The sequence below is a fragment of the Antennarius striatus genome, chromosome 11 (genome assembly GCF_040054535.1).
Source record: "Antennarius striatus isolate MH-2024 chromosome 11, ASM4005453v1, whole genome shotgun sequence".
NCBI lineage: Eukaryota > Metazoa > Chordata > Actinopteri > Lophiiformes > Antennariidae > Antennarius > Antennarius striatus.
In genome coordinates, this window is record NC_090786.1 from 17,732,913 (window position 1) to 17,751,586 (window position 18,674).

The 18,674-nt window shown below is 39.7% G+C and overlaps 1 protein-coding gene across 1 annotated transcript; it reads right to left on the reverse strand.

Moving 5' to 3' along the window:
- Window positions 1–872: 872 nt before the first annotated feature.
- Window positions 873–18,509, reverse strand: LOC137603583 (interferon-induced, double-stranded RNA-activated protein kinase-like). The gene is made up of 19 exons (XM_068327176.1): window positions 18,299–18,509; window positions 17,693–17,816; window positions 17,442–17,596; window positions 8,543–8,648; window positions 8,380–8,438; window positions 8,156–8,302; window positions 7,938–8,070; window positions 5,997–6,043; window positions 5,820–5,910; window positions 5,244–5,275; window positions 5,136–5,175; window positions 4,979–5,052; window positions 4,749–4,871; window positions 4,232–4,360; window positions 3,929–4,142; window positions 3,707–3,847; window positions 3,505–3,606; window positions 2,966–3,028; window positions 873–2,776 (listed from the first exon to the last, which is right to left on the reverse strand). Exons 1-19 carry the CDS (start codon window positions 18,403–18,405, stop codon window positions 2,648–2,650), a joined length of 2,016 nt encoding a protein of 671 aa, XP_068183277.1. The 5' UTR covers window positions 18,406–18,509; the 3' UTR covers window positions 873–2,647.
- Window positions 18,510–18,674: the final 165 nt, after the last annotated feature.

Below are 18,674 nucleotides of genomic sequence, written 5' to 3' on the forward strand. Positions count from 1 at the left end.
TGTTCATCTAGTCAGCTGACAGAACTATCACTTCTCTAAAATTTGACCATTATAGTTTAACGTGCTACAAAAAATTGCTGGATTAACATCTAAATCCTTAGAAAAATTCCGAAAGTGAATATCGGAAACCCAAGAATAGGGACGTTTTTGTCTTTTTTCAGGTTACTTTTGTTAGAACTCTTCTTTTAATGGAAATTTCTGATAGATTCAATAACTTGGAAACAACCTATCTGTAGATGTTTGATCCAACCACACACACACACACACAGCTTCAGTGGCCAGGTGTGTTGGTGATCGTTGAGTTAACACACTTAGCTGATGTGTGCTGATTAGATAGATAGATAGATAGATAGATAGATAGATAGATAGATAGATAGATAGATAGATAGATAGATAGATAGATAGATAGATAGATCGATCGATCGATCCTGGAAGAAATTGCACAAGGGAGGGTCGGGATTACCAAGGGGAATGAACACTGTGTACACGGCTCGGTGATTGTTGGTGTATCCTGCATTTGGGATTTCTGACTGTTGTTTTCCAAAGAGATGCTAATCATCAAGCATGCGCTGGAGGCATGATTAAATGTCACACAGCTCCCTCTGTTTTGGCCCACTTGCTGTGAGGTAAACCTTTTTCAACCGCAGGCAGACGCCTGGAGTCCTCAGCCGCATTGAGAAGTTATACGGTACCATAGCGCCCCCTACAGGGCACATAGTGAAAGACAACAACAGGACAACCAGAATGTGTTTTTAAATTACCTTCAAACTAGACAAGAAAATGAAACAAATAAACCGTTCGTTCATTCTAGATATTCAAGAATCTGTTTAGAATTGGATTATCTATTTTTATATTTTTGTACAGTATATTTCAAGTTTTTGTCATGAAGTAAGATAAATCAGTAACAGATAGGTATATGAAAATATAAGGGAACTGTCAGTGATACATTCTTGTACTTTGGCAGAGACACTTTTTCATCTATGTAACATTAAGAAATTAAATGATATGTGGATTAGATGAAAATGTTGACGTGGTGGAACTGATTCAAGTGAACATTCTACAGTATATGCGCTTTAAATACAAAGAACAATGTAAGCTTATAAGTTTTGTACTAAAAATCAAATTAAAGATTTCCATCATTTAAACAAAATATTCACTTTTAAAAAATATTTTTAAGAAATACGAACACTTTTGTTCTAGTCTCACAATTTACATAAATAACTAGGCTTTAGTGTCCTGTTGGTCTTTTGACTTTCAGTGCTTGTGATATAGAAACTAAATTGATATAAGCTACAGGATGTTAAAGGAACAGCCAAGAAACAATATGTGCTGCTTCACTGCGTAGTTTATCTCTACTGCTAAGTCTGACAGTCTGACATCACTGAAATGACTGAACGAAACAAAGTCCTACTAGAGAAATACTTCCACTACACTTCGTCCTGTTATTTCGTGGCGCCAAGAATGTAAAAATCACTTTGAGCTACTCTGAAATCCTACAGCTCTGAATATTGTCAGCAGACACTGAAGTCCATCCATCTAGTCCTGTAGACGACATAATCTTTTGCTTTGCAGGTCATAGGTCTGCTGGAGCCTCTCCAGCTGACTACGGGTGATGGGCAGACTACACCCCGGACACTTTGCCAGGACATCACAGAGACACATGAAAGACAAACACTCACGCACACCGAAACCTACAGCCAAGTTAGAACTGATCGATTAATCTAAATAGGTTAAGACATTGAATTTTGCTACAATTTAAAATGCACGTTTTTAATATTTGAGCTATAGTTTTTTTGCAACTCGCTACAGGTAAATTATTTCACTTTACAGTATGTACTGCATGCATGCATGCATGTACTGTATGTCCATAAAGAGTCCAAGAAAAACTGAACAAAATCAACAGTACAACTGGTCCATTGATTCATTCACGTGTCCCAGCCCATTTCATTGGTCTACGAGGCCTTTACCTCTGAACACAGTGAGACGTCGATTCTCACACTGACACATATATTTATGTACTAACTTAAAGACTATGTCTTGTTTTCTTTCAAACATCATTTTTGCTGTTTTGCAGCAAAGCTTAGGCTATTAAACTTCACAAGTAATGAAAGGATTATCATGGAGAGCAGACGATGGACAAAACTACATGTAAACTGAAAGAACCCAGGCAGTGGAATCACACCTGATCATACCCTACATTGAGTTTACAAGAATCAGTGAATGAATCATGACCAAAAAAAAAAAAAACTGTCAGGGATTTTCTTAGCGTAGTGCATGTAAGCAATTGGGTGACAAAGTGGATAAAAAAAGTCTCTTAGACACATTTGAATATAAAAAAAATGTAGATCGTCATTGGCAGACTTCACATCATCAACATCAAACTGATTTAAACCTTTTAAACGTGAGTTACATGATTACAGTCCCAGCTGATTAGGTACTTATGAAGGACACCGTTACAGGTTAAAAAGGAAATGCACTCCTTGATTTTAAAATGCACAATGTTATGTTGCTCATCCCATCAACATCTCACACTCCAGCACATATTATCACATAAATTAATGAAAATGCAATTAAAAGACTCTTTAAAAATATTATGGAACACTGTGTGTTTGTGCTGTCTTCGTCTGACTGAGCATCTCCATCATGATCAAACAGTCTTTCTGTCATCGCTCTTATTTGTGAGTCTGTCCATGTACTCCTCCAAGTCCTCCTTCAGTTTTCTTGCTTCAGGTCGGTCTTCCGGCTTTGCATGTAGCATTGATTTTATAGTATCGCTCTGCAACAGATGACTAAATCAACAGCTGTTTGGTTTCCAATATATCAGTAAAATCTACCGAGGCTCCACTCAATTCCAATTACTTATTCAACATAAATTATTTCTGTTCCACCAACTACATTACTACTCCCTTGTTCCTGTTCTATCACAAATGAAAGAACATTGTAATGTGAAAGAATGCTGACGTACCTCAAAGGGGAAATGACATAAAAATTCTCGTGGAAGCTTCTGGTTTCGGACATCATTCCAAATCTGTAATTTAAGCAGCAATGGAAAGGAGGAAGAAAGCTCAGTTTTTGAACACAAGCTGATTGGCTGCAACACCTTATTGATGACACATTGGTATGTAACAGGAAGTACCGTATGTACATTTCTAGGATAAAGCCTTTTGCTGGACTGATCCCAAATGCCTTGAAGAAAGAAATTCAAATGTTTACTGGCATTTACTGATGCTACATTGTAAAACATAAGAGGCAGCATGGAATACTCATCTTCAACAAACACTGTTTTTGTATTGTAGAGGATGATTTTCAAGTTTTACGGCTTGTAAATGTGTAATCCATAAGCTGGCCTCTTTTGTTTGTTTTTTCACACTCACTAAGTAAAATAACTATAAGAAGAACAAAGCCTGCAAAGTTCTTGTTAGGTTTAAATATCAACCAACATTTCTTACCTGGTAAATTGGGTCATCACAATAAACATTGACTTTTAAAAATGTGATTTCTTACCACTTTCCTTTCGTGGGATGTGGTTATCCTCCAAAGAAGTTCAAAAAAAATCAACCCCAGAGCAAATACGTCCACCTGCCGGTCATAACTTCTTCTGCTCTTCTGTTACAAAAACAGAACAAGAATACCACTGTTCTGACAAAAGACACTGAAGTTCTGGAGCTGCACGGATTAAAGTTACTGTCAGTATAGAAAGTCTCACCTGCTCAGGGGCCATGTAAGATGGTGTTCCTTTGTAAACGGTCCTCTCCACCATGCTCTCAGCATCTTCACTTTCAATAGTGACCAGACCAAAGTCTCCAATCTTTATAGTTCCATCTTGTCCAAACAGGATGTTGGCAGGCTGGAGGAGGGAAGGCACCACACAAATACATTCATGATGCTGCTTCAATTAAAGAAAAGTTTGTTTTACCCACTTTCTTACCTTCAGATCTCTGTGGATGAGATTTTTGCCGTGAATGTACTCCACTCCAGACACTATTTGCTCAACAATATTTAGACCTTCATCTCTTCTTTTCGAGTCTTTCTGAGAATTCTTCGCATTCTGAAAATTCTTCTCATCTATCCACACTCTAAGTGTCATGGTGTCACACAGCTCCATCTGCATGTAGAGGAACTTCGAGGAATCGATAGACGACCTATGAAAGGAATTTCCAGAAACACTTAATGACTCGTTCAACAAAAAGGTATGGTTCAGTGGGGATTGTAGGGAGTGGATGGGATTTACTGTGAACTGCTGGAACTGTTGGTTGAATTGTCCAACTGGTATCCTGAATCTTCCAGCCAGCACGTGTAGTATCGAACAATATTGCAATGGAGAAGCTCTGATAATGCATTCACCTCTCGGAGAGATTTCCTGGACAAGAGTAAGGCTCAATTTTGCATCACACAAAGGCTGCACACTATATCAGTCATGTCAAAAATGTGTTTACTTTACCCCGCCTTTTTTAGTTTCAATTGCTAAAGCAGTCATGTTACAGAGTGTTTGTTTGCTTGCGTCTTCCAGCAAGAGAGTGACATTCATGCATTTCATATAGTGTAATGTATCATTGGACTTATTCACAGGAAGTTCACTGACTGACAAATGGCAGTTTAGTTTATATAGCTCTTTTTGTAATCGGCCAGACCTATCTATTAAGATAAGAAGACAACCTATGTGACTTGGAGGACAAATACTGTATAAAGGAGAAAAGCGGCACATCGTTCTGTTAAATGAAGTGAAAGTTTTTTTCTTATTGACTTACTCCTTCCAGCGGACAATCTTCACAGCGTAATATTTCTTTTCCAGTTTTCGCTGTGCCTTGTAAACGCCACCAAAAGCTCCTGAACCGAGCCACTCTATGGAATCAAAATCTAACATGAACCTGCTGAGATTAACATAAAAACACTGCTGAGGTAAAACAGAAAAATACATATGGAGATTTATTATGATTATTATATTATGATAACATTTGCATTGCTTTTCATTTCTTACCTTGAGGCTGCTAATGATTTTATTTTGTCACTTTCACTGCTTTCTCTAGGCGTGCCTTTGAAGTGCAGAGGCTCCTCAAATAAAAAAAATCCATGGTATAAAAATTAAACAAAAATTTAAAGAACAAATGTGCATGATTCACTTCTTTTCACTCTACCTCCATGCTGTTGTTGACATTGTTGAAACTTGGTGCAAGTCTGACAAAAAAATAATGACCATTAGGCGACATATTTCTCTACTGTAACTCTGAATGATGCCTTCTTACCGTCTTTTGGCCTTCACGACTGGATTTTGAATCTTTGTAATGGGAAGAAAGAAGATAAATTAAGAAAAATCCTAAATCTATCATATAAATGAATGCTCCATAAAGAGGTCCTCTTTCGTTGCACATCTGTATAATGACAAAATAAAGACCTTCACCTTTACTTCATCTGAAAAATGATTAACATATGTACTGTACTGATTAACTTATTACTAACACACACTTGGTCGTACTTGTTCTCTCTCTCATTGAATAATCTGTGAACCTTGTGAAATGATTAAGAAACATTCTGGAAAAGTTCTGACGACATGTGGTGTTCCACAAGGTTCCATCTTTGGCCCATTACTGTTCAGCACAGACCTGCTTCCAATGGGATCTTGAAGTGCGCTCTGTTCCGTTAGTCTCGGACTTACGTGAGACACAAAAGTGCTTTAAACAGTTAATAAGAGTGTGGGAAAAGGTAATACAAATAGAAGGTGGTTTTTCACCCCCCCCCAAAAAAAAAAAAAATTTAAAAACAAAACAAAACGAAAGGACATGAGTGTCGACACAATTTCTTTGGGGGAGACAATAACTGACCGGCATCTTGAGGGGTTCAGGTGAATCAGTGAAAACAATCGATTCACTCGTGGCTCCGGGTGTGGCGTCTGGATTCAGTTCACAGAACTCCCTTTGGGGAAAGCAGTGAGACTCACTGATAGAATATTCCCAACATTAAGCTGTGCCATTTTTTGTGCTGTTTGGTTTGTGCCTTACGGTTTGCTTAACAGCCCAGTGGGTGAAACATCAGATCCATAAGATACCTGAGGAGATGAAGGTCAGAGTTAAAAAGAAGTCAGGTGGCCAGAGGGCCTTCTCCTATCGTGCCCCTTTCCTGTGGAATAATCTCCCTATAGATATTAGAAAGTCTGAATCTGTAGATACAGTATCTTTAAATCTAGACTCAAAACGTATCTGTTTCCCTAACATATAACCAGTATTTTCTGTAGAAAATACAGAAGAGTTCAAGAAGGTGGAGGATTTTAAGTACTTAGGCTCAACAGTCCAGAGCAATGGAGAGCGTGAAAAAGACGTGAAGAAGCGTGTACAGGCAGGATGGAACGGGTGGAGGAAAGTGTCAGGTGTGATGTTGTGGTGAGAGTGTTGGGTTTCCTCTGATTTGAAATGTGACCTACACATGCATTATTTCACTTCCACAATGTGTGATGGAAGAGTTTCAGCTAAAATGAAAGGAAAGGTGTACAAAACTGTGGTGAGACCAGCGATGTTGTTTGGTCTAGAGACAGTGTCACTGAGGAAAAGACAGGAGACAGAGCTGGAGGTAGTAGAGATGAAGATACTGAGGTTCTCTCTGGGAGTGACCAGGAAGGATAGGATCAGGAATGAGTACATCAGAGGGACAGCACATGTTAGAGGTTTTGGGGATAAAGTCAGAGAGGCCAAACTGAGATGGTTTGGACATGTCCAGAGGAGAGATAGTGAATATATTGGTAGAAGGATGCTGAGTTTTGAACTACCAGGCAGGAGGCCTAGAGGAAGACCAAAGAGGAGGTTTATAGATGTAGTGAAAGAGGACATGAAGGTAGTTGGTGTGAGAGAAGAGGATTCAAAGGACAGGGCTAGATGGAGGCAATTGATTCGCTGTGGCGACCCCTGAAGGGAAAAGCCGAAAGGAGAAGAAGAAGATAAGGCGCACTGGATTATAAGGCACACCTTTAATGGTTTATTTTATAATTTATTTCATATACAAGGCATATCGGATTATAAGGCGCACTGCGGGTTTATGAGAGAATTATAGGCTTTTAGGTGCGCCTTATAGTGCGGGAAATACAGTAATATTGGGGGGGGTTCAGTCTCAATGTTTAGGTTTAGCCTAGTCCTGCCGACAAGCCGTAGGATTTCTTACTTAGGCCCGTCTCCCATTAATCCTCTGCATTCTGGTCCCTCTGGCACCACTATCGTCCCTGCTAAAATGGAAATGGAATACTTCCATTGTGATGGGCTGCGACTCATCTAATTCAGAATGACTGTCAGCATTTATTTTGCTGAGTCATTCTGAAATGACATCTTCTGATATCTTCTAACTTGTGAAACACCTGGAAATAAAAGCTGAACTGTTGATTTTTTGTCTCATATTCTTCTTTGGACGTAAAGCCCAAATGCTTTCATGGTAATTCACTCTTCCAATACTTCTGCAGGGGGGCGTATGCTCCGGTACTACACACACTGGTCCACTTTATCACTGGTATTATAAAAAGAAATACTGGAAATATGTTTAAAACCTGCAGGAAAAACTGAGGCATGGTCCCCTGACCAAATACTATCACTTAGGTTGAGTTTTAGAGCTACATTTTATTACTTAGTTTATTTATCCATCTTAGTTTTATTTAAATTGTTTTGTTTTCTTCTTCCTTATATTTTTAAGTATTGTCTGAGGGAACCTGTGATAACAATTTGACTATCAGTGAACGCTCTATTTGATTGTGGTGCAAATGACAATAAAACTAATTGATGACAAAAACGTTTTGCTTTGACATGGTCAGAAAACACAATTGCATACTTTTAGGATATTTAAAGGTGTGGAGATAGATACCTGGTGTTAAGTAAAGGCTCAGGTAACCAGTTAACCTGATAACTAGGCACTATATTAAAGTAAACCTTATTTGTCATGTGTAAGTAACACTAAATGTTATATACCTTGCTGTTCCGGTCTGATAGTTCTTGAAGGGCATACCAGGCACGCTGTGCAGCATTTTGTTTGGCTTTTGTAGCACTCCTGCCCTCTCCTACAGCGTAGTCCTTATTGTTGATGACTAATTTATAGTAAAACCTGTTAATAGGAAGAAAATATTCACAACAATGTGGCTGATATCCATCTGGAGTTAGTAATCAGGTTATACTCATGTCATACTCACCGAAGGTCATGAGCTGGACCACGTTTATCTACCAACACATAATCAAAGGTGAGCTTGGATCTCTGACAGTAGTCGTTGATCCTTCCAATGAAATTAATCTCCAGAAAACCTTCATCAGTTTCTGTCATATTCATAGTTGACTTGCTGCTGTAACATGAAGACAAACCAGAGAACATTTTTTAAACATAATTTGGAGATCTACAGAGTCAGACAGCTGTGCTCACCTGCTTTCCAACACACTCTCATTCACTTCATCCATTGTTTGACTCGAAAGCATGGGTTTCTGTTTTCGGGAAAAAGTATGTCTTGATTAAGAATGCCAGTTGTGTAACATTTGAAAAAACTACCTACTTATACACACACACACACACACACACAAACACACACCTGTATTACAGCACAGGCAAGCCTAGCTGCTTCCTCCTTGGCCTCTTTCTTTGTCCTCCCGGTAGCAGCTGGATACTCCTTATCACCAACCATGAAATAACAGCACCTAATATCAAACAAGCTTCTTGTTAAAGCATTATAAACAGGTACCTGAAATAGAGGGTGTGGGCAACTCAAGTCAGCAAATGCTTTATACAATTGTCATCATAAAAATAAAAAGGTTCCTTTCACACTGTCAGTGGTTATCAGCATTACTTTTCATGCAAAGGTCCAGACATCAGACCAAAAAGTGATCAAAAATGGACACATGGCAACCAAATCGTCTGAGCCACTACAAGTATTATATTTTCAAAATAAAATCAGATATATTCTAAGAATATATCTGAAGCACCTGAAAACAATAGCTGTTTTAAGGCGTCAGCTTAAAGGAACAGCTAAACAACTCAGTTCAGTCGTGGATGAAAAGTTCTTCTCAGGTTGTTCTGAGGTAGGACACTGCAAACATCTGTAAGTAGGTTTCAGCAGTTGTTACTCATCTGTCTGTGACAATCCATTTGAGGGGTCAAAACAATACATGTGCATTGTTCTCGTTTGCGTGCGTCCTTCGATGACTATTTTTTGAAAGGGGTGAGATGCAAGCTTTAAATGCACTACCATTCAACAAAAATAGTCACAATTTTTCCATTTCTCCCCTTAAATTTCAAACCCGGAAATCACCATTATGTTTTGATTTCGTGCGAGTTTGTCTTCACGAGACTCACCTCCATGATTCTACCTTATTAAAATTGACCAAAGGGCAACACGACGTTTGCTCGTTTTACACGCTGCAGTGAGAGCGAGGAGTTAATTAGACCCTCCAGAGCAATAATAATAATAATAATAACAATAATAAGCGTCCTGTTGGATTTGCCTGTCTGTTAAAGCGCTCTGAACTGTCTGCTGATGTGATTAAGCGCTATACAAATAAAGGTTGATTATTCGACTGATCGATTGATTGATTACCTCCATGTCTCTAAAAATATGCCAAAGTTGTAGAAAAATCAAAGACAATGAGTGTTTTCTTGAATTAAAAACTATTAAAATATATATACGTATAAGTCCTACACCAGAGGCATCCTGCTCAGGAGAGTCTCTCCACAACAGTACGACGACGGCTGACGTACCCTGCGGGCCTCCACCGTACTGTTCATACTGGGGATAGTACGGGAACTTCAGAGACTCAAGCAGCCTACATCGCAGCCACTCTCAACAACCTCCTGACATCTCCTGATTCACCACAGCCTCAGTCTCGGATGACAACAAATGCCGATTTCCTTGATATTGTGAAAGCCTGTGTCGCCAGCGCCGTGAAAGTCGTTGTGGTGAAGCATATTAAGAGAAACTGTTTCCGGTCTCAGACAGATCATCCGAGTCAACGATGGCACGCTTGCCTCTATCCTACTCAGCCAGCATATTTTTCTGCTAACTTTGAAGAGTTAATGGTGGATTTGCTGAGCTGGGAATTTCTTCAAGCTATCAAGTATACATTGGAGAAAGCTGGGTTGGACGTAGTAGAGGCTAGAGCAGGAGCTGCAGAGGCCTTCCTACACGATCTGAGGACTGAAGCAGACATTTTAGAAAAAGTTGAAGAGATCGTTGTGGGCTACACAGCTGGAGGAGGTGAGGAGAGAAAAGATTTGCTGGCGGAATTCCTAGGCTTCTGGAACTCTTAAATCAGACATTAATCTGAAAAAAGAAAAAAAATATGGGTGGTTATTTTTCAAACCGTCTCCTAAAATAGTTGACGATGCAATTTTGAAACATGCGATTGCTAATTGTGTCAATGATGTTTCACAGTATCAGACAGACGTGACTGTCAATAGAAAAGCTTTGATCTGTTTTGAATGTGTGTTGGCTAGTGTGAGACAGATGGCTGTATTAGAGGATTGGAAAAACCTGGTGTATACCTGTTCAAACTTAAATACTGATAGTTTTGAAAACACAATGTGTAAAATTGTGGAATGTGTTTGTATCGGCGTTATCAATCACTCGCATTTATATGTGTTGTATGCCTTTATAGTGGATGTATTATCATTTAAACTGAAAAATACATATGTAGTAGATGTGAACCATGTACTCGATATAACACAAGACTTCATTGTTAAAGCTTTGCATGTGAATTGATATGTTTTTTGAAGTACGTTGATACTTTATCGTAATCAATAAAACTTGTGAAAAACGCAATGTTCTATTTTCATCTGTTCACTAGCAGACATGACTTCAAGAAAGAAAGAGTGTATTCAAGAGGATATATTATGACCCACGAAAAGCGGGATTGTACTGAGGGATAGAAAGGCTTCAAAAAGCTGTAAAAGAGCAGATTGGTGAAAAAGTTTCAAGTGTTCAAGTCGAGGATTGGCTGTCCGGTCAGGATGCTTACACCTTGCACAAAACAGCTCGAAAAAACTACGCTAGAAACCACGTTTTTGCACCACGCCCTCTATCAATTTCAAGCAGACCTTTCGAAAGACAATGATGGGTTTAAGTTTCTGCTGACTGTAATCGATGTTTTTTCAAAGAAGGCTTATGCGCGGCCCTTGAAAAACAAAACGGCTAGCGAAGTGGCAGCGGCTTTTGCTTTAATATTAGAAGAGAGCGGTATTCCGAGTAAAATCCAGACTGACGCAGGAAAATAATTTTTTAACGGCGTCTTCAAAAAACTTATGAAGAAACACAACAGCCGACACTTTGCAACCGCGAGTGAGCTCAAAGCGTCAGTTGTAGAACGTCTTACCAAAACTTTGAAATCCAAAATGTGGAGGTACTTCACTGCGAAAAACACTCGCCGATACATATATATAATTAAGGACTTACCAGATGGATATAACAACTCTTATCACAGCAGTATAAAAATGAAACCATCTGAAGTGACTCCAAGCAAGACGTCACATGTGTTTGAAAATGTTTATGGTACAGTCGATCTGTCTAAGCATACTATGTTTAGATTCAAAGAGGGTGACACTGTGAGGATATCAAAGTACCGCGGCGTATTCGATAAAATGTATGAGCAATCATTCACTGATGAATATTTTATCATGAATTAATGTATCCCTAGAGTACCGCCGGTGAACAAATTAAGGGACATAAAAGTTGAAATTTTGAATGGGACATTTTATGAGCCTGAACTGCAAAAAGTGAGAATCACATCCGACACACTATTTAGGATAGAAAAATTATGGATAAGAAAAATGGTCAGAAAGTGGTTTTAGTCCGATGGCGAGGGTGGCCTAGCCAGTTTGACTCGTGGCTCCCTGCTAAAGAGGTCGTAGAGCTTGGGAAGAAGACAGGCAAGACAGAAAGAAGGATAAAATAATGGCTGAGTCTTTCTATGTGACACTACCCTCCAATGCCCGTCATGACATTTTCCCGGACAACGACAGTTCGAGTTTCACAATAACTTTATTGCCACCCTTAGAATTACAAGGACCTTATGAGGTGGCGCTAGCGGAGATAATGTACTGCAACACGTGGAATAATATTGACATTTCAAAACTTCAAATAGAATCTATTCTGAGACCTATCCTCTTCGAGTCGTTTGGAGGTGTTTTCCCTAGTGATTTACTACCGTCTAAGATTAGTAAGCGACCATGCTACTTAGTCGCTAACACTCACGATCATACCCGTGAGGGGGAACACTGAATCAGAATTATCATTGGAGACAAAGGAATATCAAACTTCTTTGATAGCTACGGTCACGACCCAGACTTTCCATTTTATCCTGTATGTTTTTCATCCTTCTTAAACAAAAATTCACACAAGATACGGTACAACAAACTACAAGTACAAGATGACGATTCAGCAGCATGCGGAGCCCTCGCGATACTCTTCCTATGTCAATGCTTCAAAGGACTTTCTTTTCAAGAAGTAATGCGACTCTATTCTGATCATTTAAAAAAGAATGATGCCTATGTCACAAAGTTTGTTCAGAAATGTGTCAAATGTGTGTCAGATGTGAAGACTGCTAAAACGTCTAATCAGAAAGCATGTACTTTAAAACAATTTAAAGGCTGTTATGAATGTTCAAAATGAATACTATTTTTCACTCACGTGACAATAAAGCATTTAATTGATGTAAAAAAAATATACGCAAACCAGTGCTTTTTTATCAGACCAAAGTGATTTTCAACGACTGAATTCCAACCATTTTGAGGGTATCGGAGTTGACAGCCGCCATTCAGATGCAGTTGGGGTATAAAATTGTTTCACGTTGTTTGACAATTTAGAAGCAGGGGTGCTATAATCCATATCTAAAAGAGATGTTGAAGTTGATTTTTTCCCCACGCTTTCTTTTACTCCTACATATTTGAAGATCCGACTCACTCAAGGCTTCAGCCGTGGCCTCAGCCATGGCTTCAGGTGGCCGAAGACGCAATTGCTCACACGCATGTGTATTTGCAATCGTGGTTAAGGGTACATTTAACAGCGATATAATTTTTAAGAATTCACCCCACCCACGAGGAATGGTTCTGGCATGGAAGCATCTGTTAGACAGAGTCTTCATTAAATCAAAAATGTGGGATCCTTTAATGGTCTTATCCTGGAAAATGATCTCACCCGAGGGGTTCCATCTTAAAAGGTTTGAATTACAAAGCTTCTGAAGGATGCAGGTAGCATTCTTCCGATTGCGCGCTCCAATATTCTGTAAAATATCATTTTCAATATAATTTTCAATGCTATCAGATTTTTCCATTTCTTCCACTCTTACGTCACCCTGATCACGATTTTCACCCCCTCTCTCTGTGGGGTTAGTAGGCAGCTTCAAAACTATTTCACGGTCTTGACTCCACCTCTTTTTGAGTAGGGTAAGATATTTTTCAAGTAGCTCATTATAATGTAGACTTTTGCTGTATGCCGTCCCCGGCTGGTTCAAAACTCTTTCCATTTTCTCTTTCAAGTCGTTTTCTGCCTTCTCTGCGATGTTTTCTGAACCTGTTTTTCTCCTCGTTAAACTCTCCAGTTGTTGTGGGGAAATCATGTACATTTTATTAAAGGATGACATGATGACATGATGACATCTTCGACAATCTTTGACAATCTCCGTCTATCTCCGACCGGCAAGCAGACTGATCAAGAATGGGAGTAGGAAATTTTATAATGGGAGTAGGAAACCTCCGCTCTGTGTCAATACCTTATGCTTACGCTTCACACCTATTTTGCTATTAGCAAAAAGCTTGATAAACTTCTTCTCTTTATTCAATCTGCTGTATTGATTGGTGGTCAGCGGGACGTTGCCTTTCAACACGTTAAGGGCTATTTCACAGAGTGCCAGTATGAGATCGTCTGATCCTTGACATAGAAAGGTTCTTCTCTCTGACAGTTTTAGACCAAGCATGACTTTTAAAATGTGTAGATTTCTTTTAATCTGTTTAGACATTTTCCCGAGTCACTTTTTATACTGGTAAACTACAGGTCACTGGTTGGGTAGTATTCCACTTCTTAGCCAGAAATGTTCTGGGCAATCAGGTCTTAGATCGATGATTAAATATGAATAGGACTCTTATGTTGCGTCGTTGAAACTCTGTAGAAAATATTCTCTCTGCCCTGGAAACATCTGTTGTGCTAAAATTCTTATTTGTAATTTATCACGCGGAGATTTGAAGAGGACGATATAATTTGTGTTTAAACTAATCGCCCGACTGTACTTCCCTTGGTGAAATAAGTTTTGAACTAGGAAAATGACTGATAATTTTCTATGATGTCTATACGCGGTAAAAGCCTTCATTATTTTGTCATGATTCAAACCGATATCCATACAATCGTCTATCACAAGCAGATTGTGCTGATTTGATGGAAAAATATTTTCATCCGTCAAAGAATCAGGAATACCTTCAATAAATTTGATCTTTACATTTTGAGCTAATTCCTCATACATAGGTTGATAAGAGGAGTACGACCAGATGATTCGATCGGGCGGTCTATACAAAGTATGTTCCGTATTTTGAAGAAGCTGTTTGACAAAGGATGATTTACCACTCCCGCTTGATCCTACCAGGAGGGCTGTAAATGTTAGTTGTAAGCGAGGGTCAAAAAATATTTCTTCAAGCATGCTCAGCGTTCAATGTTTCAGTAAACTAAATACTAAAGTCATGCTGTAGGCTTTAGGTTACAGCGAAAAAAAAAAAAAAAAACAGGAGGAGAGGAATGAAGGTTAGTACGTAAGACAGAATACATGTGTGTGAATGAGAGGGACCCAAGTGGAAGAGTGAGGTTACAGGGAGAAGAGATCAAGAAGGTGGAGGATTTTAAGTACTTAGGCTCAACAGTCCAGAGCAATGGAGAGTGTGGAAAAGAGGTGAAGAAGCGTGTACAGGCAGGATGGAACGGGTGGAGGAAAGTGTCAGGTGTGATGTGTGATAGAAGAGTTTCAGCTAAAATGAAAGGAAAGGTGTACAAAACTGTGTTGAGACCAGCGATGTTGTTTGGTCTAGAGACAGTGTCACTGAGGAAAAGACAGGAGACAGAGCTGGAGGTAGCAGAGATGAAGATGCTGAGGTTCTCTCTGGGAGTGACCAGGAAGGATAGGATCAGGAATGAATACATCAGAGGGACAGCACGTGTTAGAGGTTTTGGGGATAAAGTCAGAGAGGCCAGACTGAGATGGTTTGGACATGTCGAGAGATAGTGAATATATTTTGTAGAAGGATGCTGAGTTTTGAACTGCCTGGCAGGAGGCCTAGAGGAAGACCAAAGAGGAGGTTTATGGATGTAATGAGGGAAGACATGACGGTAGTTGGTGTGAGAGAAGAGGATTCAAAGGACAGGGCTAGATGGAGGCAACTGATTCGCTGTGGCGACCCCTGAAGGGAAAAGCCGAAAGGAAAAGAAGAAGATAATACACATACCTACCTCAACCTCACCTAACTGGAAGCTTTCTCATTCTACCTCCATAAGAAAACCCCACAAGGAGCCCCCCCCCCATTCATTAACTTTACCCTCTCACCGCACCATCACCATGTGACTGACAAAAAAGGAGGAAGCCACATTCAACACGAGAGGCTGGACATACACTGGTAGGGGCGGGACTTATATTTTTTAGGTATTTTTTTTGATGATTAAATTTATGTGACGTCATCCATCATTTGACAGAAGGTGGGATTGTCTTCTCTCTTGTAAAGAATAGGGTAAAGAATAAAAGTGAGGCACTCGCTGGTGTGTGAATGTGTGTGATTGTTCTGGTGGTGGTCGGAGGGGCCGTAGGCACAGATTGGCAGCCACGCCTCCGTCAGTCTGCCCCAGGGCAGCTGTGGCTACGTATGTAGTTTACCACCACCAATAATGAATGAGGTGTGAATGAATAATGGATCCAATGTAAGCAACTTTGAGTGTCCAGACAAGAAAGCGCTATATAAATCTAATGCATTATTATTATTATTAAAAATGACGGTCATTTACCTTTTAACTGCTGTCCTCATTGCTTTTTGTCCTCTTTGGTTAATTTGCTCCTGCCTCACCATGCCAAACAACAGTCAATTCCAGTCCTCCTTTTGAACATCTCCAACCACCCATGTGATGCCTTCAACTCCTTAAACTTCCTTTTGTTTTAACAACATGTCGATTGTAGCTGCATTACGGCCATATTCTTTGGCGAGATCAACCAAACTCATCCCTTTCTCATGCTTTTCTATTATCTCTTGCTTTGTTTGTACGGACAAAAAAACTCTTTTCCCTGTCTTTTCTTTTCCTCTTTTCTCCGTCACTTTCTTAGGGTCCATGTATGGACCCTAAGAAACTCTGAGTATTCGCTATAGCGAATACTCAAAGAGTTAATATACAGTATTTACACAAAAATATCAGAACACGTCATGGATCGAGGGCCGAATGACGAGGGCGCTGCATAGACACCAATGCAGCGTCCTTATCCAATGAGGGAACTCCTCATTGGCTCAGATGAGGTCCCTCTTAGCCAATGGGATTCCAGGATGCTAGGTAATAGCCAATGGCAGAGCAGCTATAAGAATGTTGCGTTCAGGAACCTCTGGTAGCTGCAAGTAGCAGCCCATACTGTACTTTTACCTTTCATAACTCGAAATTTCTTTTGTAATTAGAGGCAATATTTTCCTGTTGAGGTGTTTCGTAAGTTGAAAATTTCGTAACTAGACACATTTGTAAGTACAGGTACCACTGCATTGAGTGAAAAGCAAAAGTAAAAAAAAAACTATTAAATCTTTATTTCTAAAACTGTTTTTAATGACTACCAGGCTTTAACATTTTGATAAAACTAATAAATAATTTTACAGATTTTTATGATTTTTTTCATTTTACTCAAGCAGTTATGATGTTATTAATAAAAACATTGAAATTAACAGTTTGTTTAGTTTTTATATTGTACTATTTGTAAAACTTAATCCTTGCACACACTTCTACTGTATATTCTGTTGTTACTTTTGGGATGCATGGACATTGCGTTGGGATGCACAATTTTTTCTTGAAGCACATCCCAGGGATGCACTACTTTCTTGAGGTAAAATGAACTCTGCATGTGTCTGCTTTCCCAACTCTAATTTAATAATTCAATGAGCCCGCTGCACAGCAAGGCGGTTCCCGGTTCGAGTCCCGCTCTGTGTGGAGTTTGCATGTTCTCCCCGTGTCTGCGTGGGTTCATCCAGAGTGTACCTTGCCTTACGCCCCCAGTCGGCTGGATAGGCTCAGCACCCCATGACACAAGACAACGGAGGAAGCGGATATTGATGATGAATGAATGAATGGACTCATTTCGATAAAGAAGCGGTCTCTCCAGTTCCAGCTGTACCTCCTGTCTATGTTTAGTGACAGATGCAAAACGAGGTGACAGAGGGCCAACCACTTCCTGCATTTAAAGTAGTGAACTGTGAATGACTCAGAAAGCAGTGAGGAAACTTACTGCATAGCTTGATTTGGTCCCAGCTTTGTCAACTCTACAGGCTTTACTGTCACTTGGTTCCTTTGACCGTATTCATTGAGCCAACCTATACAGTTGTCCTGAGCCACACGTGGCTTACCAACTTGTGCAGTGGAATCTTCTGCTACACTTTCTGTCTGTCAAGTGACAACAAATATATGTCAGGGATGGGGATGCATCTCTGATGCTGTGAAAGACAGAAAGTCACATCAGCAGACAAGACAAAATCTTACCAATTTGTGAGATTCCTCTATGATTTTCAAAGCATTTTCAGCTGCTTTCTGTTTGGCTTCCTTCTTGCTTCTGCCCACGCCATGAGGATAGTCTTTACCATCCACGACTACCTTCACAGTAAATCTGTAAGAAAGAAATCAGCACTCCAGGGGTAAAAGAGCCAGGCGTTCACCTAGAGACTGTCTGAATCCTAGGATTCATCTGTTCCTTCAACAGTAAGTGAACAACACGTGTATACATTTTCAAGCTTTTTGGTTGAAAACCTCTTTTTTTCTGTTGTCAGCAAAACATTGACTTTGTGTATAGATGTAAATGCAGTTGTTTTCACCATCAGTAAACACTAGACCTCACATGATCACAGCATTTCAGGAGAATTGTCAGTAACTCGTGTGCTGCCAGGTTTAAAATGGACAGTCATCGAGTACACTAGTGATTAATCAGCTGACGGTGTTGACCTGCATGAACTATATGATCTACATGAAGTACAACTGGATAAGCACACACCCAAACTACACCAATGGGAAAGTATGACCTCATCATATTTAAGGTTTCTTCAGATCTTTTTAATCGGGCACGAAACATGCGAAAAAATATTTGCAACTCACGTTTTACTGTGAGCAGGACCAACAGCCTCGACGTCCTCATATCTCAGGTCCCAGTTTGAGTTGACTTTACACTCATTTAGTCGAGCGACGAAGTTTTTCGTTTCCATTGTAATTCTAGTAAAACTAACGCAGTCTAAATGAACCCACAGCCACAGAACACAGTGCTGTCATCACCCTTTACCCCTCAGTAATGGGGCAGACTTTTCCTCTCAACCACTTAGTTTCATTTCTCAGTAAACGTCAATTTACGTCACAGCGACGCGACACGGCCCCGCCCATCCCGGAAGACTTCAGTGGTGATGAAATCTCTTGGATGAGGTGAAACTTGTGATGAAGCACTGAAGCTTTTCATCCATCTTATCACCTATGGGCTGAA

What these genes read in the sequence shown, in the direction of transcription:
- LOC137603583 (XM_068327176.1), bottom strand. Translation starts at nt 18,405, where the DNA reads ATGGAAACGAAAAACTTCGTCGCTCGACTAAATGAGTGTAAAGTCAAC. An exon ending in CTGAACCCCTCAAGATGCCG is followed by an intron (nt 5,276 to 5,819) that starts GTCAGTTATTGT and finishes CCCATTACAAAG; the next exon opens with ATTCAAAATCCAGTCGTGAA. An exon ending in TCATCCACAGAGATCTGAAG is followed by an intron (nt 3,848 to 3,928) that starts GTAAGAAAGTGG and finishes TCCCTCCTCCAG; the next exon opens with CCTGCCAACATCCTGTTTGG.